General features: G+C 42.6%; 2 protein-coding genes across 2 annotated transcripts; both read right to left on the bottom strand.

The window, feature by feature from the left end:
- Window positions 1-3,353: 3,353 nt before the first annotated feature.
- LOC139369899 (outer dynein arm docking complex subunit 1) lies at window positions 3,354-13,272 on the bottom strand. Its single transcript, XM_071109179.1, has 15 exons — window positions 13,185-13,272; window positions 12,747-12,828; window positions 12,541-12,640; window positions 12,244-12,433; window positions 12,024-12,149; window positions 11,734-11,847; window positions 11,582-11,649; window positions 11,207-11,394; window positions 10,882-11,016; window positions 10,678-10,760; window positions 9,451-9,619; window positions 4,775-4,938; window positions 4,471-4,574; window positions 4,298-4,388; window positions 3,354-4,060 (listed from the first exon to the last, which is right to left on the bottom strand). Exons 2-15 carry the CDS (start codon window positions 12,811-12,813, stop codon window positions 3,968-3,970), a joined length of 1,692 nt encoding a protein of 563 aa, XP_070965280.1. The 5' UTR covers window positions 12,814-12,828; window positions 13,185-13,272; the 3' UTR covers window positions 3,354-3,967.
- A 786-nt stretch (window positions 13,273-14,058) lies between these two features.
- On the bottom strand, window positions 14,059-20,192 carry LOC139369898 (protein FAM72A-like). Its single transcript, XM_071109178.1, has 4 exons — window positions 19,539-20,192; window positions 19,182-19,259; window positions 18,591-18,715; window positions 14,059-15,893 (listed from the first exon to the last, which is right to left on the bottom strand). Exons 1-4 carry the CDS (start codon window positions 19,682-19,684, stop codon window positions 15,799-15,801), a joined length of 444 nt encoding a protein of 147 aa, XP_070965279.1. The 5' UTR covers window positions 19,685-20,192; the 3' UTR covers window positions 14,059-15,798.
- Between the last annotated feature and the right edge of the window lie 1,054 nt (window positions 20,193-21,246).

The raw sequence follows: 21,246 nt of genomic DNA, 5'->3' as shown, positions 1-21,246 counted from the left end.
TATTGGGACTATCATTTGTTTTTCAACAGGACAATGACCCAAAACACACCCCCAGACTGTGTGAGGGCTATTTGACCAAGGAGAGTGAAGGAAAAGCAGCCAACAAGTGCTCAGCATATGTGGGAACTCCTTCAAGACTGCTGGAAAAGCATTCCTCATGAAGCTGGTTGAGAGAATGCCAAGAGTGTGCAAAGCTGTCAATCAAGGCAAAGGGTGGCTACTTTGAAGAATCTATATTTTGATTTGTTTAACACTTTTTTGTTATTTCATAGTTTTGATGTCTTCACTATTATTCTACAATGTAGAAAATAGTACAAATAAAGAAAAACCCTAAATGAGTAGGTGTGTCTACAGTTTGACTGGTAATGTATGTCAGATCTGTCTCAATGTAAACCTTCTGTACATGGACTTAACATGTCTCCTCCCCGTTCACTTATACAAGGATGTCCCTAAAAGTAGAAAGATGCATATACAGTGGGGCCAAAAAGTATTTAGTCAGCCACCAATTGCGCAAGTTCTCCCACTTAAAAAGATGAGGCCTGTAATTTTCATCATAGGTACACTTCAACTATGACAGACAAAATGAAGAAAAAAAATGCAGAAAATCACATTGTAGGATTTTTTATTAATTTTTTTGCAAATTATGGTGGAAAATAAGTATTTGGACAATTACAGACGTTTCTCAATACTTTGTTATATACCCTTTGTTGGCAATGACAGAGGTCAAACATTTTCTGTAAGTCTTCACAAGGTTTTCACACACTATTGCTGGTATTTTGGCCAATTCCTTCATCACCTCTAGAGCAGTGATGTTTTGGGGCTGTTGCTGGGCAACACAGACTTTCAACTCCCTCCAAAGATTTTCTATGGGGTTGAGATCTGGAGACTGGCTAGGCCACTCCAGGACCTTGAAATGCTTCTTACGAAGCCACTCCTTCATTGCCCAGGCAGTGTGTTTGGGATCATTGTCATGCTGAAAGACCCAGCCACGTTTCATCTTCAATGCCCTTGCTGATAGAAGGAGGTTTTCACTCAAAATCTCACGATACATGGCCCCATTCATTCTTTCCTTTACACGGATCAGTCGTCCTGGTCCCTTTTCAGAAAAACAGCCCCAAAGCATGATGTTTCCACCCCCATGCTTCACAGTAGGTATGGTGTTTTTTGGATGCAACTCAGCATTTGTCCTCCAAACAAGACGAGTTGAGTTTTTACCAAAAAGTTACATTTTGGTTTCATCTGACCATATGACATTCTCCCAATCTTCTTCTGGATCATCCAAATGCTCTCTAGCAAACTTCAGACGGGCCTGGACATGTACTGGCTTAAGCAGGGGGACACGTCTGGCACTGCAGGATTTGAGTCCCTGGCGGCATAGTGTGTTACTGGTGGTAGGCTTTGTTACTTTGGTCCCAGCTCTCTGCAGGTCATTCACTTGGTCCCCCCGTGTGGTTCTGGGATTTTTGCCCATCGTTCTTATGATCATTTTGACCCCACGGGGTGAGATCTTGCGTGGAGCCCCAGATCGAGGGAGATTATCAGTGGTCTTGTATGTCTTCCATTTCCCAATAATTGCTCCCACAGTTGATTTCTTCAAACCAAGCTGCTTACCTATTGCAGATTCAGTCTTCCCAGCCTGGTGCAGGTCTACAATTTTGTTTCTGGTGTCCTTTGACAGCTCTTTGGTCTTGGCCATAGTGGAGTTTGGAGTGTGACTGTTTGAGGTTGTGGACAGGTGTCTTTTATACTGATAACAAGTTCAAACAGGTGCCATTAATACAGGTAACGAGTGGAGGACAGAGGAGCCTCTTAAAGAAGAAGTTACAGGTATGTGAGAGCCAGAAATCTTGCTTATTTGTAGGTGACCAAATACTTATTTTCCACCATAATTTGCAAATAAATTAATAAAAAATCCTACAATGTGATTTTCTGGATTGTTTTCTCTCATTTTGTCTGTTATAGTTGAAGTGTACCTATTATGAAAATTACAGGCCTCTCTCATCTTTTTAAGTGGGAGAACTTGCACAATTGGTGGCTGACTAAATACTTTTTTGCCCCACTGTAACATGCTGACCACACAGTTCGTGTTCCAAAATAAATGTACAGTTACATGTTATTCAATTATTGCACCCACACTGGTCTGCGTAGCCAGGCACTAAAATAGAACTCGGTTCTATTTGTGAGGCTTGACGCGCTGCATGTCCCGCCTGTCTCATTTCCTCATTGGTTTTTAGGAGCATGTACCCACATGGGTAATTGAAAGACGAACTGAGGTCCACACTCCAGTCCAGTTGGTGGTGGTAATGCACCTTAAAGTTGGTTGCCAACCGCCATATAAAGTCCAAAGAAAAAGAGGAGCCTGAAAGAGGAGAGATTACTAAAAACTAACTCGGTTTACCCTTTTACCTGTGGATTAATTGTCTAGTAGAGGACCTTGTGTAATTCAGTAAAAATAACACCCAATGTTTATATCCCAGGACAAATTAGCTAGCAACCGCAAGTTAGCTAGCTAATTTGCCATAAATGTCTATTGCTTTTCAACCTGTCCCCAAATTAATATAGTTGGTTCAGACTTCATTTTGATATTTCAACCTGCTTGTCCTGATCGCGTCTGGTGTGGGTGAACAAAATCAGCATGCATGCGATGGCGGACGCATGCGAGCGGTCTGGTCAGCATGGTGCGGCAAGGTAGCCTAGTGGTTAGAGCATTGAACTAATAACTGAAAGGTTGCAAATTCGAATCCCCGAGCTGACAAGGTACAAATATTTTGTTCTGCCTCTGAACAGGCAGTTAACCCACAGTTCATACGCCGTCATTGAAAATAAGAATTTGTTCTTAACTGACTTGCCTAGTTAAATAAAGGTAAAATATTATTTTTTTTAAATGTAATTGTGTGTAATCCATGTGAGACCATTCCATGGAGCCCTTTCAAAAGATAGCCAAACTAAAGTAACACTCTTTGTTGACTCTTGATTATGTTGGATAACCTCAGACAAAAAGTTTCTTAAAATAAATCTATTCCATTCCTAATTGTCCTATTGTATGGATTAAGTGGCTGCAGCTGAGAGTACATGGCGTTTAAATATAAAGATTAAAACAAAGTGTTATATATAGTTCCTAATCTATTTGAAAAAGGGAGAAAACATATCCTGCAAATATTGATGACCAAACTTGTAGATATGAAAATGGTAAAACAAGTTTCAATGAACCTACAATGATTGGAAAAGCAGTGCCCCCTTGTGTTCAGTTGGAGCACTACAGCATCTGAGAGCAGGGCAGCAGGGGATGTATTGAGACCAAACTTGAATAATCAAAGCCAGATGGCATATGACACATCAAAAGACCAGCTGGCTGCCAGACTGAGAGAAGTCTTTATATCTCCTAACCTAATTAGTTCAAGCTAAACAAATCACACTTATATTGTAACACACAATGATAATGCAGCATCATATGATTAAAAATGAGATATAGAATCACAAGTAATACTATCTACCATATATTAAATCATAACTAAAATGGTGACATTTGGTCATTTGATCATGGTTGAAATTCAGGTGATAACACTAGATAACAAAACCTGCCTAGGATGAGGTCCTTCATCGGGTGGGGGGGGCTAGAAAGGTCAAATCTAGATGGGATATAGCTTTTGTCAAATTGACATCAAAAGTGTATTTATTTTTTGGCTAATCCTAATACTAACCCTTATCCTAACCTTAACCTAATTCTTCTAACCTGTTACGTTAATTCTCCTAACCTGCTACATTAATTCTCCTAACCTGCTACATTAATTATCCTAACCTTAACCTGATTCTCCTAACCTGCTACATTAATTATCCTAAACTCCTGCATTAATTCTCCTAAACTGCTACATTAATTATCCTAAACTGCTGCGTACATTTTGACCAAGCTTTATCTCTTCTAGTCAAAACTGTCTGGATATATCTGTCTCCTTGTGTGCCGCTCCTCTCAGGCCTCTAGGGAGCGCCGATGGCTGTTGGACGGAACACTCATCTTTCTCCTTGGTCCTGCGTGACGAACTGATCCCTCCTTTAGCAGGACCTGTGTAAAATGTACATATAACAGGCACATAGGAGAAAGCATTGATGTTGAAAGTACAGTGCATTATGTCATAATGGTTTCAACTTCACTGACAGCCTTATTAGTTACGTAGGTGATCAAGATGAAAGAAAACATTAAGAAAATATTTTGCACAAAAAACATCCTGTAGTACAAGGATATGTAAAGGAAGTCTGTGATTTAAGGTGTAAGTGAATGTGAATATTTGTCATAGCTCACCCCTTTCATGATTCTCTGGCGTAGTTCTCCCTGGGAGAGAGGCCGCTCTTCCTCATCAGTGAGAGGAGACTCCTCTGTGTCATAGTCATCCCTGAGGAGCACAATCACACACACCAGGTAAGACACAGCCACACAGGGTAAATAAGCTCAAATCATTGCACAAAAGTACCAACCCAGTGACAGGAGGCTGTATGATGATATTTTGTCTGGGAACCTCAGGGTTCTGACCAAGTAGAAATCGGGCAAGGTCTTTTGGGTCATACTCCTTATCGAGATCCTGTGAGAAACAGAGAGAGGGATACATACATGGTACAGTCTGTGATATGCGTGCACATACAGATCGATAGTAGACTGATCCCAGATCTGTTGGCAGGACGGCACAAACAGATCTGTTTGTGCCGTCCTGCCAACAGATCTGGGGCCAAGCTAGACTGATATGGGCCAATAGGAGTGATTCTGGGTGTGCATGTTAGTTACCCTGGAGTTGAGGAAGGCTTGCATGGTGAGCAGCTGGTTGGTCCTCTGTTCCACCAGACCCAGGTAGGTCATGATGTTGTTCTCCCGGATGCCAGAGGACGAGCCCAGCAAGTCCTCCACCACTGAGCGATCACAGTCCATCTTATGGAACACACTGTTCACTCCTACCCCATCACAAACAGTCAGGCAAACATAGAACATTATGACTTCAGTATAAAGGCCAATTTTTCCTTTCATCAGATACAGTGAGTATATCAAACACTAGGAACATCTTCCTAATATTGAGAACAGACTCAATTAGTCAGGGGCATGGACTCTACAAGGTGTTAAAAGCATTCCACCGGGATGCTGGCCCATGTTGACTCAAATCAAATCAAATTTTATTTGTCACATACACATGGTTAGCAGATGTTAATGCGAGTGTAGCGAAATGCTTGTGCTTCTAGTTCCGACAATGCAGTAATAACAAGTAATCTAACTAACAATTCCAAAACTACTGTCTTGTACACAGTGTAAGGGGATAAAGAATATGTACATAAGGATATATGAATGAGTGATGGTACAGAGCAGCATAGGCAAGATACAGTAGATGGTATCAAGTACAGTATGTACAAATGAGATGAGTATGTAAACAAAGTGGCATAGTTTAAAGTGGCTAGTGATACATGTATTACATAAGGATACAGTCGATGATATAGAGTACAGTATATACGAATGCATATGAGATGAATAATGTAGGGTAAGTAACATTATATAAGGTAGCATTGTTTAAAGTGGCTAGTGATATATTTACATCATATCCCATCAATTCCCATTATTAAAGTGGCTGGAGTTGAGTCAGTGTCAGTAGCCACTCAGTGTTAGTGGTGGCTGTTTAACAGTCTGATGGCCTTGAGATAGAAGCTGTTTTTCAGTCTCTCGGTCCCAGCTTTGATGCACCTGTACTGACCTCGCCTTCTGGATGATAGCGGGGTGAACAGGCAGTGGCTCGGGTGGTTGATGTCCTTGATGATCTTTATGGCCTTCCTGTGACATCGGGTGGTGTAGGTGTCCTGGAGGGCAGGTAGTTTGCCCCCGGTGATGCGTTGTGCAGACCTCACTACCCTCTGGAGAGCCTTACGGTTGAGGGCGGTGCAGTTGCCATACCAGGCGGTGATACAGCCCGCCAGGATGCTCTCGATTGTGCATCTGTAGAAGTTTGTGAGTGCTTTTGGTGACAAGCCGAATTTCTTCAGCCTCCTGAGGTTGAAGAGGCGCTGCTGCGCCTTCTTCACGATGCTGTCTGTGTGAGTGGACCAATTCAGTTTGTCTGTGATGTGTATGCCGAGGAACTTAAAACTTGCTACCCTCTCCACTACTGTTCCATCAATGTGGATAGGGGGGTGTTCCCTCTGCTGTTTCCTGAAGTCCACAATCATCTCCTTAGTTTTGTTGACGTTGAGTGTGAGGTTATTTTCCTGACACCACACTCCGAGGGCCCTCACCTCCTCCCTGTAGGCCGTCTCGTCGTTGTTGGTAATCAAGCCTACCACTGTTGTGTCGTCCGCAAACTTGATGATTGAGTTGGAGGCGTGCGTGGCCACGCAGTCGTGGGTGAACAGGAGAGGGCTCAGAACGCACCCTTGTGGGGCCCCACTGTTGAGGATCAGCGGGGAGGAGATGTTGTTGCCTACCCTCACCACCTGGGGGCGGCCCGTCAGGAAGTCCAGTACCCAGTTGCACAGGGCGGGGTCGAGACCCAGGGTCTCAAGCTTGATGACGAGCTTGGAGGGTACTATGGTGTTGAATGCCGAGCTGTAGTCGATGAACAGCATTCTCACATAGGTATTCCTCTTGTCCAGATGGGTTAGGGCAGTGTGCAGTGTGGTTGAGATTGCTTCGTCTGTGGACCTATTTGGGCGGTAAGCATATTGGAGTGGGTCTAGGGTGTCAGGTAGGGTGGAGGTGATATGGTCCTTGACTAGTCTCTCAAAGCACTTCATGATGACGGATGTGAGTGCTACGGGGCGGTAGTCGTTTAGCTCAGTTACCTTAGCTTTCTTGGGAACAGGAACAATGGTGGCCCTCTTGAAGCATGTGGGAACAGCAGACTGGTATAGGGATTGATTGAATATGTCCGTAAACACACCGGCCAGCTGGTCTGCGCATGCTCTGAGGGCGCGGCTGGGGATGCCGTCTGGGCCTGCAGCCATGCGAGGGTTAACACGTTTAAATGTCTTACTCACCTCGGCTGCAGTGGAGGAGAGACCGCATGTTTTCGTTGCAGGCCGTGTCAGTGGCACTGTATTGTCCTCAAAGCGGGAAAAAAAGTTATTTAGTCTGCCTGGGAGCAAGACATCCTGGTCCGTGACTGGGCTGGATTTCTTCCTGTAGTCCGTGATTGACTGTAGACCCTGCCACATGCCTCGTGTCTGAGCCGTTGAATTGAGATTCTACTTTGTCTCTGTACTGGCGCTTAGCTTGTTTGATAGCCTTGCGGAGGGAATAGCTGCACTGTTTGTATTCGGTCATGTTACCAGACACCTTGCCCTGATTAAAAGCAGTGGTTCGCGCTTTCAGTTTCACACGAATGCTGCCATCAATCCACGGTTTCTGGTTAGGGAATGTTTTAATCGTTGCTATGGGAACGACATCTTCAACGCACGTTCTAATGAACTCGCACACCGAATCAGCGTATTCGTCAATGTTGTTATCTGACGCAATACGAAACATCTCCCAGTCCACGTGATGGAAGCAGTCTTGGAGTGTGGAGTCAGCTTGGTCGGACCAGCGTTGGACAGACCTCAGCGTGGGAGCCTCTTGTTTTAGTTTCTGTCTGTAGGCAGGGATCAACAAAATGGAGTCGTGGTCAGCTTTTCCGAAAGGGGGGCGGGGCAGGGCCTTATATGCGTTGCGGAAGTTAGAGTAACAATGATCCAAGGTCTTTCCACCCCTGGTTGCGCAATCGATATGCTGATAAAATTTAGGGAGTCTTGTTTTCAGATTAGCCTTGTTAAAATCCCCAGCTACAATGAATGCAGCCTCCGGATAAATCGTTTCCAGTTTGCAGAGAGTTAAATAAAGTTCGTTCAGAGCCATCGATGTGTCTGCTTGGGGGGGGATATATACGGCTGTGATTATAATCGAAGAGAATTCTCTTGGTAGATAATGCGGTCTACATTTGATTGTGAGGAATTCTAAATCAGGTGAACAGAAGGATTTGAGTTCCTGTATGTTTCTTTCATCACACCATGTCACGTTGGCCATGAGGCATACGCCCCCGCCCCTCTTCTTACCAGAAAGATGTTTGTTTCTGTCAGCGCGATGCGTGGAGAAACCCGTTGGCTGCACCGCTTCGGATAGAGTCTCTCCAGTGAGCCATGTTTCAGTGAAGCAAAGGACGTTACAGTCTCTGATGTCCCTCTGGAATGCTACCCTTGCTCGGATTTCATCAACCTTGTTGTCAAGAGACTGGACATTGGCAAGAAGAATGCTAGGGAGTGGTGCCCGGTGTGCCCGTCTCCGGAGTCTGACCAGAAGACCGCCTCGTTTCCCTCTCTTTCGGAGTCGTTTTTTTGGGTCGCTGCATAGGATCCACTCCGTTGTCCTGTTTGTAAGGCAGAACACAGGATCCGCGTCGCGAAAAACATATTCTTGGTCGTACTGATGGTGAGTTGATGCTGATCTTATATTCAGTAGTTCTTCTCGACTGTATGTAATGAAACCTAAGATGACCTGGGGTACCAATGTAAGAAATAACACGTAAAAAAACAAAAAACTGCATAGTTTCCTAGGAACACGAAGCGAGGCGGCCATCTCTGTCGGCCGACTCCAATGCTTCCCACAGTTGTGTGAAGTTGGCTTGATGTCCTTTGGGTGGTGGACCATTCTTGATACACACAGGAAACTGTTGAGCGTGAAAAACCCAACAGCGTTGTAGTTCTTGACACAAACCCCCGTACCTGGCACTTACTACCATATCCCTTTCAAAGGCACCTTAATATTTTGTCCATTCACCCTCTGAATGGCACACATACACAAGCCATGTCTCAATTGTCTCATGACTTAAAAATCATTCTTTAACCTGTCTGCTCCCCTTCATCTACACTGACTGAAGTGGATTTAACAGGTGACATCAATAAGGAATCATAGCTTTCACCTATTCAGTCTATGTCATGGAAAGAGCAGGTGTTCTTAATGTTTTGTACACTCTGTAAATCTAACATGTAATGTATCAAAGTAAGTATGTTTAGCTCTGTACGTGTGTGTGAGCGAGCGAGCAAGAGAGAGAGAGACAAAGAGAGTGACAGGAGAAAGACACAAGGAGAGAAACAGAGAGAGACACACAGAGAGAGAGAGAGAGACACAGCGAGAGAGACACACAGAGAGAGAGAGAGACACACAGAGAGAGAGAGACAAAGAGAGTGACAGGAGAAAGACACAAGGAGAGAAACAGAGAGAGAGAGAGACACAGAGAGACACACAGAGAGAACGAGAGACCGAGAGAGAGAGACACAGAGAGAGAGACACACAGAGAGAGACACACAGAGAGAGAGAGACACAGAGAGAACGAGAGAGACCAAGAGAGAAAGAAAGAGAGAGACACACAGAGAGAACGAAAGAGACCGAGAGACAAAGAATGAGAGAGACAGAGAGAGACCGAGACAGACAGAGAGAGAGAAAGAGGTTTAGAGTACCCGTCTTTATCTGGTCCAGGATCTTGCTCACAGCGCTGGCCAGGACTTCATTCTCGTGTGCCTGAGACTCTGTGTCTCTCTGTTGCTGATCAATGTCTCTCAACAAAGCATGGTGCTGCTGCTTCTGCTGCTGCCCCCTCACATTAAACTGCTCCATCTCCCTCTGGGTCTGACACACACACAAACACACACACACACACACACGTTAGTAATGTGCGGATCAGCTGGTTGTTCACCCGCTCCCGCCCGTAATTGCTAATAACCCATCCGCAACCGCCCGACTATATGTGATAAAGTGAAAAGCCTTTTTCGATAGGCCTATGTTTCTGCTTATAATTTCAGACATTTTGGTAGGCTATTTGATATTCAACTTGTCTATAACAAGATACTGTACATCCCACTGGGCACAGATGTCAATTCAACGTCTTTCAACGTTGGTCCAACGTAATTTCATTGAGATGACGTGGAAACAACGCTGATTCAACCAGTGTGCCCAGTGGGATGCAGCTTCTCTTCTGTCATTATTTGTTTCCCTGGAAGACTAAATAAACCCTTGTTAGCAGGAATAATGTCACAAATCAATAGAATGAATATGCTTCCATCTAGTTGACATGGATAATGTCTGTTTTTCTCTTTCCACTCTGCTACTCTCGCGCAGCAAAGACGTTTAGGGACTGGCACTGCTAACATCCTCTCCATCTTTTCACCAAATATTTCCCAAACATTACAGAACTTTTCTGTCCCTCCCTGTTATTGATTTTAAACTCTCCATTTCGCAGCTTCTCTCTTATTAAATTAAACTCTGACATTGTCCTTTTTGCCTCAGTGGATTGATATGAACTTTTCTGCCCAAGTTCTGGAAAGCATTTGGTGATTGCCGTGTATTTGGCGCGCTACAGTTGGGCCCTGAATCTTAGGCTACGCACTAACACCAGATCAAAATGATGAACGAAAAACCTCAATGTAGCCTATAGATATGAATTGCACAAGAATTATAAATTAATACATTTTTTATGCATTGTTTTCTCTTTATTCAACCCACCCGCCACTCATCCACACAATATTTCATGACCCTAAACCCACCTGCCCTGCAGATATAACTGAGGTGACTGCAGGTTATGAGTCAACCCGCGCATCACTAACGCAAGTGCACACACAGCATGTGCACACAATCAGAATACATGGAGGACTGAACTGTGCATTCAAGGTAAGCAACCTCATACTGACCTGGTTAATTTGGTCCCTCAAAGCTTCAGCCTCGTTGTTTTGCTCATTCACATAGTTGAAGAGGGCAAAGTTCTGATCCTCGACTAAACAGCAATAGAACCACAAGAGGAGCATTAACACATATCAACTGCACACAGAGGTAATAACAGACAGCGTTTGGAGTTTGCATTGTATTAATATGTGTGTGTGAAGGTCAGGACTGACCTTGGATGAACCTGGTGACCAGCATGTCCAGGTCTTCCTCTCCTGTGATATTCTGGATCCTATGGAAGACTTCCTCCAGTGTGTCCACTGACTCCTCCCCAGAGTCCAACCTCCTCTGTTCCTTCAACTCTGCTGCTGAAACACACAGCCATCATCATACTCATCACCATTTACTTCATGATCTTCATCATCTGTAGTAACATCCTTTTCATCATTATCCTCACTTTCATTCTAGTATTTTTCTATCACTCTTAAGTCACATATCACTCCCCAAGTCACATGCATGCGTGCGTCACTGTGCGTGTGTTCTAACGCTCAGTCATACCATGCCTGCGGCCCAGTTCTTGCCCGTCATCCTGGCCACTCCTCTCACTGCACTTGGTGGTCATGAACTCTTTGAGGCGGCGTTCGTGTGCGATCACCCTCTCCAGCTCCTTCATTTCAGCGCTGTACTGAGACAGGTCCTTTACTGCCTTCTCCCTCATCATGATCATCTTAGACTGGGCCTCCACCCTGGCACAGAGAGACAGATCGAGCCATAGATATTTACCATACGAAACCTAAGTGCATATGCAAAGCCATAGATAAACGCACACTCACAAACTGGTTGCAACAAATACAGTAGCCTCCACTTGAAATATGTAAGTAAGGATTCTTACACATATTAAGCAGGCAGACACATTCAACTCTCATATCTCACCTGACATCATATGCAGCAGTGGAGAGGCTGACCATATCTCCGATGTCTTTCCGGATCTCCTGCAGCTCCTAGAACAGGAAGCAGGGTTTAACTGGAGTCATGTGACCTCTCTCTGTCCCTAGATTTTGATTGGTCTCAGTGTGACCCCTGACCTTGTCCAGTCTGCGATGGAGCTGCTGGAACCGGACCCGCTCCACACGCAGAGTCTCCAGGTCCTCTCTCAGGTGGCTGTTTTTAGTCAGCTGCTCGTTGAAGCGAATGAGGGCCTGCAACAGTAATAGTAGACAGGTCTAAGTGATGTGAAAATAAAAACAGAGAACGGATCATTGACAGTGTTTGACAATATTAGGCAGCAGGCTGTACTACAGTACCGTGTGGTACTAGGTTTAACAGTGCTATCCAATTCTGTGTTGGCCTGAATGTGACAAGACATGCTACTCACTCTATCCAGTTTGTTCTCCAGGGTGCGTGAGGCCTTCTGAGTTTGTCGGGACTGGGACTTTTGGCTGAGAGTAGCAGTGACCTCGCCTCTCCTCAGCTCTGTCAGCTTTCTCTCCATGCTAGAGATCTGGCCCCAGCACATAGACATGGAAACGTCAGCTCACTAAGGGGGTGAAGGTTCTGTGTGTGTGTGGCTGTGCGTGTGTGTGAACCTCCTGTACCTCCTGCTCCAGCTCTGCCTGACTCTGCCTCTCCCTCTCCACCTCGTCCCCCACCTCGTCCCTCTGTTCCAGCATGGAGCGCAGGGTCTGGGCATCCTCACTGTCCCGCTGCCGCCGAGATAGGCTCTCAGACACACAGAGACTACGCTGTAGCTCCTCCTGTTCCTTCTCAAGCGTCTCTATCTCCTGCCTACATATTACACAAACAAAAACAGACACGCCGAGCATACACATTCATACATTGTGTGTGAAATACAGACACTGTGAAGGTGATGTGTGGTGTACCGGTGGACTCACCGCTGTCTGCGTATGTGATCTTGAGACTGGATGCTGTAGGCCAGCCGGTCTCCCCCCATGATCCGGAACTGTCTTTGCAGTTTTCCCATCTCTGTTTCCGCTGGAGCACAGTACACCAAATGCTAATGTTGACATTTCTGAGAACAAGTTAGTTGGTGAATTAATTAGCTAATCCTTATGCTGGTCATACAAAACACATACTATACCTATTCCATCAATATCCATGTCACTGCTGTCAGAGTGGACACTGGTGGCTGATCTTCCTCGAGGCATGGTTTAAATTGTACTCTGGGAACAGTAAACAATTAGCTAGACAAATCAGTGGTTGCACTTTGTTTGCGGCAGATCTATGTTATCCTAGCTACTTCAAACAATGATAGGAAGGGCATTCTTCTATCCCTCCTGATTTACCATTTCACATGTGAAAAGGAAGCACAAAGGAATATGCAAATCATTTGCAGCTAGCTAGCGAACGTTAGATGTCAAAACAGTGGCACCACCACTTAAGCTTGCTAGCTAGCTGGACACTCAGCCCTGTTTAAAAATAGGTCATCTCTGACTTAATTACAGCTTCCAAAAAAGTACAAAATTATGTCAAGTGTTGTAAGCTAATTGACTAATACACTACAGAGTGAGTCACTTACCTGCAGGAACTGAAAAATGGTCGTTCGCGGAATTAGCCACTGATACCACTTTCAATGCCGACACGCTTGTTTGCACTCCTCTTTCTCCAGAGTTGTTAGCAACCGTTTCTAGGAGGACATGATGACATGAGAACGGCCACAGAGGGCGGTGAAGGGACAGGGACCTGCTGACAGTTTTCATACCACTGGAGATCGCTCTACACAAGTGGGAGGGTGATGATGCTTACTATTAGAGAACCACAAATTGTATAGAAAAGCTATTTCTTTAGCTTTAGTTTAATTTATAAAAACCTTTGGTATGACTTTAAATTATTCTGCTCTTTTTCAAAAGTCAGTCCTAGAGTACAGGGTTAAAATTGTGATGGGATTGGGGTACCCTAGACAGACACACAAACAGTGTTTGCTGAGTGCAGATGGACTCTTACCTTGGCTGTGCTGCATTTTGCAGGACAGGCAGCCCTGTGCTACTTACTACTCAATAAGAGATGCCACGGCTGACCGGTCAGGACATAGACAGTCAAAGCAAACATCCAACATCACTTCCACGGCCATTACACATACACAGTTAGGAATATACTTTGCTTAAGTACACTAGCTGTGTTAGCTGCAGATTTTTGGTTACCAAAAAGTTCACAAAACACAATGGATATTTTGGAAAAGGTGTATTATCAATACAATAAGCATAAAAAAGTAATGTTTCAAACGACCAATTCAGGATCAGTGGCATTTCAAAAGATATTTTTTCAGCAGGGCAAATAACATCAGTATAAAGACAGCAATATGTTTGTTAATAAATAAATACAAATTGATAAATAAAACCACACTACTTAAATTAATCATATTAAAGTCAGATAAAAATATATATATATAAATAAATAAAAAAAGTCACTGTTTTGATAGTGGTTGAATATCTCCCAACTATGGTCTATGCCATAGGAAGCTCTCAGCTGATCACTAGCTACCTTCACTAAGGTATCAGCCTCCAAACATAAAACACTCAAATGCAAGAGAAATGTCAAATAGAAACAGAAAAAAATACAGCACACTACAAAACATTGCTTTTGTAAATACAATACAACTATTGTAAACAAAAGGAAAATAAGTGGTTAAAGATATTTGGTCTGTATGATTTGGATCATAATTTTCTATTAATTTTGTATATTATATCACAAGATGCAATACACTTAGCCAGAGCTTAGAACATAACTTAAATAAATAATTGCTACAAAGACAGGAATCTTAATTGGTGACTGCCATCTCAGGTATTTGGTGTGTACGTCCATCTTTCATACTGTCAGTTATGACCACAAAACAAATACTTTTCAATTGGAGCTTCAACATATCCTTGTTAATACAGGCATAGCTTGTCTGTTTGAACTGGGAGGTATATTAAATGCTACTTTAAGATATGTTACTCATTGTGACAGTACTTGCTGGGCACCGAAGCATCACAAAAAAGATGAAACATTTACTTCCAGTGAGAGGGTAAGCATGAACTACAATGACAGTGAGCCCACAGTTCTTCATAAAATCAGATCCAAGGCCATTAGAATACAAGTCTAGAACGTTGTCTGAAGCAAAAGCTTCTGCAGCAATGGAAAGGTCAGCTCTATACACAAGTGACTCCTATACTCAGATTCACAGTATACTCAGATCTATATACTCATTCATTGTGCTCTTTCAAGCACACAACAGTTCAGCGTTGAATCATACAGGGTTAGGATATCTGCTCGGAATATAAGGTACATTTTCTTTCACTGTTTTTGCTGCAATGTTTTTACTATATCAACAATGTAAGAATGAGTGGACATTGACTTTCCTTTCATGATCATGTATTTTCTTTCCAGCTCCGTTGCCATGTGGCCTCCTCTATTTTCATTGAGTACCTTCTATTCCATCACTGAGGAGCCCTAGAACCAAAAATGTACCTATACTTTATGTACTAGTACCATCTGTTGGTGACACTGGCCCTCCTCATGAAAGACCAACGCAAGATAACTGGCAAATAGGTCAACAATGTCAGTTTCTAAAACCTAAACACAACCTCATTGTAATCGATTGTTCAAGCACTAACAAAAGACTGAAGAAAACCTAAAATACAACGTACAAAGTTCAATCCAGCGTCCAATGGCAATAGGCTACCCAAAGGGTATAAAACAGCCATGCGAAATGTTAAGACATCCATCCGCCAGTGAAACCGAAAGCTAATGAGTTTGTTTGAATGGGGATTCAGTGGTGAGTTTAAAGAGAGAAGGCAGTTCCGACAGTCCAGTTCTACCATTGATTCCCCCCCACAGAGAGAGAGATTTTAGAATTGTATATTTTTTAACCTTTATTTAACTAGACAAGTCAGTTAAGAACAAATTCTTATTTTCAATGACGGCCTAGGAACAGGAGGTTAACTGCCTTGTTCAGGGGCAGAACGACAGATTTTTACCTTGTCAGCTTGAGGATTCGACCTCGCAACCTTTCGGTTACTTGTCCAACGCGTAACCGAAATGCGTGAATGCGTAGAATGCGTGGGGATTGTGTGCTTTTGGGAAGGGGGGGGGGGGATATGGTCACAGGGTAAGGCCTCTCTTCTGTTTCTCTTCCATCGGTCATCCATCTCTCTCTACCTGATGCACTCCTCCTCCGATGGGGTGTCTGATCCCTCGTTCTCACTGTCCTCCAGCTCGGGAAGGTCTCCCCACAGCAATAGGTTCAAACCTGCAACAGAAGACACAGCGTTTGTGTGTGCAGGGACAGTTTAAGGAACAGTCTTTCCTTGCTGACAAGCTAAGTCAATAACAAATTGGCTAAAGTAGAAACAGCCTGGCATTCAGGCTTTGCACGACCTCTCTAAATAATTCAACAATAATTCAATCAGAAGAGTCAACACATAATGCCACACATGTTGCAATGTGTTGTGTCAGTCAGTCAGTCAGTGTTGCTTAGCCTTAGGGGGTATCGGTATCTTGTCACAAACTGTGCATTTAGGGTAATTCTTCTTTACATGTATATTACTTTGACTAACTATGGTTTAGGACAGTCTTCTCAGAATACAGTCTATTGTTCATCAATTGGTAAGAGGGGTAAATCCATTTGATTTCTGTCACTTTTTGACAGCATCCCTTTTGATATAAAAAAAAAAACAACTTTCCATATATGTTTGGCCATGGAAGAAGTGGTCATAAAATGCCTTTTTGGACCTCAATAACAAAACCTTTCAGTTCATAAAGGTGCTCAAAGTTGACCCATTTTGCATACCACACCATACCATGAGACATCCATGTCTTCATCACTGACAAATATAAATGGCTGAGTTTGCTATCATTTAAAAGCTCGCAGTGTTGTCAAACTATTATATTATTTTTTTGAAAAACAAAATTATATTATTATATATCTATTTTCTAATGGCTTAACGTCAATTATCTAAAAATGCATTTGAATTTTTGCATATGTTGTAGCTTAGAGCCTATTTCACATACAGTGCCTTGCGAAAGTATTCGGCCCCCTTGAACTTTGCGACCTTTTGCCACATTTCAGGCTTCAAACATAAAGATATAAAACTGTATTTTTTTGTGAAGAATCAACAACAAGTGGGACACAATCATGAAGTGGGACGACATTTATTGGATATTTCAAACTTTTTTAACAAATCAAAAACTGAAAAATTGGGCGTGCAAAATTATTCAGCCCCCTTAAGTTAATACTTTGTAGCGCCACCTTTTGCTGCGATTACAGCTGTAAGTCGCTTGGGGTATGTCTCTATCAGTTTTGCACATCGAGAGACTGACATTTTTTCCCATTCCTCCTTGCAAAACAGCTCGAGCTCAGTGAGGTTGGATGGAGAGCATTTGTGAACAGCAGTTTTCAGTTCTTTCCACAGATTCTCGATTGGATTCAGGTCTGGACTTTGACTTGGCCATTCTAACACCTGGATATGTTTATTTTTGAACCATTCCATTGTAGATGTTGCTTTATGTTTTGGATCATTGTCTTGTTGGAAGACAAATCTCCGTCCCAGTCTCAGGTCTTTTGCAGACTCCATCAGGTTTTCTTCCAGAATGGTCCTGTATTTGGCTCCATCCATCTTCCCATCAATTTTAACCATCTTCCCTGTCCCTGCTGAAGAAAAGCAGGCCCAAACCATGATGCTGCCACCACCATGTTTGACAGTGGGGATGGTGTGTTCAGCTGTGTTGCTTTTACGCCAAACATAACGTTTTGCATTGTTGCCAAAAAGTTCAATTTTGGTTTCATCTGACCAGAGCACCTTCTTCCACATGTTTGGTGTGTCTCCCAGGTGGCTTGTGGCAAACTTTAAACGACACTTTTTATGGATATCTTTAAGAAATGGCTTTCTTCTTGCCACTCTTCCATAAAGGCCAGATTTGTGCAATATACGACTGATTGTTGTCCTATGGACAGAGTCTCCCACCTCAGCTGTAGATCTCTGCAGTTCATCCAGAGTGATCATGGGCCTCTTGGCTGCATCTCTGATCAGTCTTCTCCTTGTATGAGCTGAAAGTTTAGAGGGACGGCCAGGTCTTGGTAGATTTGCAGTGGTCTGATACTCCTTCCATTTCAATATTATCGCTTGCACAGTATTCCTTGGGATGTTTAGGTTGGGAAATCTTTTTGTATCCAAATCCGGCTTTGAACTTCTTCACAACAGTATCTCGGACCTGCCTGGTGTGTTCCTTGTTCTTCATGATGCTCTCTGCGCTTTTAACGGACCTCAGACTATCACAGTGCAGGTGCATTTATACGGAGACTTGATTACACACAGGTGGATTGTATTTATCATCATTAGTCATTTAGGTCAACATTGGATCATTCAGAGATCCTCACTGAACTTCTGGAGAGAGTTTGCTGCACTGAAAGTAAAGGGGCTGAATAATTTTGCACGCCCAATTTTTCAGTTTTTGATTTGTTAAAAAAGTTTGAAATATCCAATAAATGTCGTTCCACTTCATGATTGTGTCCCACTTGTTGTTGATTCTTCACAAAAAAATACAGTTTTATATCTTTATGTTTGAAGCCTGAAATGTGGCAAAAGGTCGCAAAGTTCAAGGGGGCCGAATACTTTCGCAAGGCACTGTAATCTTTGGCTTATGTGTTGTGTCTGCCATCGGATTGAAACACAACATGATCTATTTTCCAGAAATGATAAAAATAGTTGGACAACCACGTTTGTCAGCTTTTAAATCATATCCATCTCAACCGTCTATCTTTTGGGTCAACTTTGAGCACCTTTATCTCTTGAATGTTTGGCGCTCAGGTCCAAAAAGTCACTTTATGAGCAATTCTACAATGGGCAACTATGTATGGAAGGTTTTGTTCAAATCAAAAGGGGTTCTGTCAAAAAGTGATTACATTCAAATGGATTTACCCAGAGGTCTGTGAGCTTGGAGTTCTAACCTGTAGCATCCAATCTGTTAAGGGTGGACACAGCATCACTGTTAAACATCCAGAAATGGCCATTGTTACAGGACAGCAGGCAGGGCTTACATGGGGCTACCACGTGATACCCCACAAAATTACCACTGGAGAGGGGGATTGAGAGAGAAAGGGGAAGTAAAGAGTGAGAGGGACATAGATAGAGAAAAAGGGAGAGGGAGAGAGAGATATGGAGGGAGGGAGAGATAAAAAATGTCAGCGTTTTATAGCAAGCACCTGTGAAAGTGCTAACTATCAGTAGGTGTCCGTTATCTGACTGATGTGTTTCTGTGTACAACAACGAAGCCCTGGGGATACAAAAGGGTCCTGACAAAAGCCTCACTGTACCCGACAAACTGCTGGCTGAACAACTTTCCAACTGAAGCACAACACTAGACATGGACATTTGCAGACATTAACATTTTCTAAGGTAAATATTAATAAAGCAGCCACAACAATTGTCTGTCTAGTAATGCTATTGTGTAACCACAAAGCACATATATAATGAATGCAAACTGGTTAGTGTAATGTGAGTAGACAAATCTGTGTTTACAATAATGCTACATTACATACCATTTCAGACAGGCGATGTCTCTCAGTTTGCATTTGCAGCTCTCTGTAGAGTAGCAGCTGGCCACAAAGTCAACACTTCTAGAAGAGGGGGTGGGGGGTGTTATGGGGATTGTTAAAGAACAAAGGGGCACCATCACATTCTAGCCATAGAGGGAGATAATGGATTATAATTTATCCATTATACTTCCTATGTCTCACAGTATCACAAACACTCAACATATAAAGTTATGAACCCCTCCAAACAACAGACAGTGATGAGAGATCCTCATATAAACCATAACCGTCATTAGCTCATTTGTCACAACTCATTCCACACAGTCAGTGATAATTTCATAACATAGTGGTTGTATTGCTTACCTGTTGGGCGGTATGTCAGTAGAGAACAGCTCAATTTCTGTGTCTGCGAGAAGTACTGCCTTCATTCCTCTTGTGCAGAGTAGACTCTCACAGTATATACAATTCACTTGAGTGACACATTTGTTTTTGAAGTTGGAGGTAGACATGCTCTTTAAATACCGTTCTTCTAGCTTTCGAATCCCAATGTCCAGAGGAAATGTGCGTCAGAACAGATCGATCAATGTAGCAATGGTAGCTGATCTGACGCTAACGTTATTTAAAACGCTATTTAGCTAACTAACCTATTATTGTTACTAAATAGCTAGCTAGTTCGTTGACTAGCTATCAACAGTTAGCTGGAAGTTAGCAGCAGGTGAATTATAAAAGAGAAGCCACAAATTAGACGTTTCCACGTCTAATGTTATATTGGAGGTTTAGCTAGATAGTTATCGATCCTTGTTGATAGCGAATAATGTGGTTGATAGCAATCTACAGTAGCTATCTACTTGTCAAAACAGAGCCACAAGCTAACATCACGAGAGTGACCATAAAAACACAGCACCATCAGATGTTCAAATTAGCTCTTGCCATTTTCTATTTATCTTCAACCTGCTCTTCAACGACTAACGTTAATTCGTTGCGGTCACAGATTTAGTACAATGTAATAGCCAGCTAGCTTCGTTGTTGTGTTTATTGTTTACAACTTCCTGGTAGCTACCAATACTTCCTGAAACATTTTTAAAAACAGCCCTATGTCGAATTTCGATTGGCTCTCGAGGACAAAAAATATATTCCATTGGGTAACATAATCGCACAACTACAAAGCTGATTGGGTACAAATATATCAAGACCGTCGCCCAAGTAATAATGAGGGGATTCAATTCATCTGGACCGTGTGTTGCACCGTGTGAAAATTTGCAATGGTTTCGGAAGCGGGCTGCCTCCCGGGCGTGAGGTGCCCGGTTCAAAGCCCATGGCGAAATCGTCTCAAAACAAAAGCGACGCAATTAAGCACGTGAAGTAATTAGTAGGATTCTGTGTTTTCACATGCAAAAGTGATTGCTTTTGATTAAAAAAAACCGCTTAATCTGCCAATGAAAACTGAATATTCAAACATATAGTGTATGGAAAATGTAACGCTTTGCCCCAAGCTCAGCATAATCGAATTCACAACTATCAGCCATTCAATGGCGAAGGGTTTGGCTTTGTCCCTTTACATTTGTATTTCTAATAAAATAAGAGAGTTGCACCTAAATAATTTGCACAATATGTACCCCTCCAACACAATGGTCTCAACAGACATTGTGTACAGACACGTGTACGTTCTGCAATGATGGACCTGAAACGCTGACACATTTTTAAAAAAAATAGTTGTTCGTACATACAGCGATATGGAGGAGTACATACTAAGTAAAACTGGTCACTCTGTTGATATTAAATGTTATAACATTTTTAGACAGTACTCTGAACTCTTGAAATGTGCAACTAATGTCATGATTTTGGTTGGTAAATTGTATATATCAACAAAACCAAATATTTTAAATTAAGTGTTTGTTTAAATACCCTTCATGTTGTTAATTGAGTCTCTGAAATGACTAAATAATAAGAAAAGCTTTTCTAAAGTCCAATATTATAATGATTATATTCTGAGTAAGTGTCATTGTCACATTCTCTTATGCTGTCATAACAAATTTTTCTGTTTTTTTTGTTGTTTGTCTTTCATGTTCTT

The sequence above is a fragment of the Oncorhynchus clarkii genome, chromosome 17 (genome assembly GCF_045791955.1).
Source record: "Oncorhynchus clarkii lewisi isolate Uvic-CL-2024 chromosome 17, UVic_Ocla_1.0, whole genome shotgun sequence".
NCBI lineage: Eukaryota > Metazoa > Chordata > Actinopteri > Salmoniformes > Salmonidae > Oncorhynchus > Oncorhynchus clarkii.
This window is presented reverse-complemented; position numbering and strand designations above follow the sequence as displayed.

What these genes read in the sequence shown, in the direction of transcription:
- LOC139369899 (XM_071109179.1), bottom strand. Translation starts at nt 12,813, where the DNA reads ATGCCTCGAGGAAGATCAGCCACCAGTGTCCACTCTGACAGCAGTGAC. An exon ending in TGGAGAACAAACTGGATAGA is followed by an intron (nt 11,848 to 12,023) that starts GTGAGTAGCATG and finishes TTACTGTTGCAG; the next exon opens with GCCCTCATTCGCTTCAACGA. An exon ending in ATACAGCCTCCTGTCACTGG is followed by an intron (nt 4,389 to 4,470) that starts GTTGGTACTTTT and finishes TGTGCTCCTCAG; the next exon opens with GGATGACTATGACACAGAGG.
- LOC139369898 (XM_071109178.1), bottom strand. Translation starts at nt 19,684, where the DNA reads ATGTCTACCTCCAACTTCAAAAACAAATGTGTCACTCAAGTGAATTGT. An exon ending in GACATCGCCTGTCTGAAATG is followed by an intron (nt 18,716 to 19,181) that starts GTATGTAATGTA and finishes CCCCCTCTCCAG; the next exon opens with TGGTAATTTTGTGGGGTATC. An exon ending in TAACAGATTGGATGCTACAG is followed by an intron (nt 15,894 to 18,590) that starts GTTAGAACTCCA and finishes CTTCTGTTGCAG; the next exon opens with GTTTGAACCTATTGCTGTGG.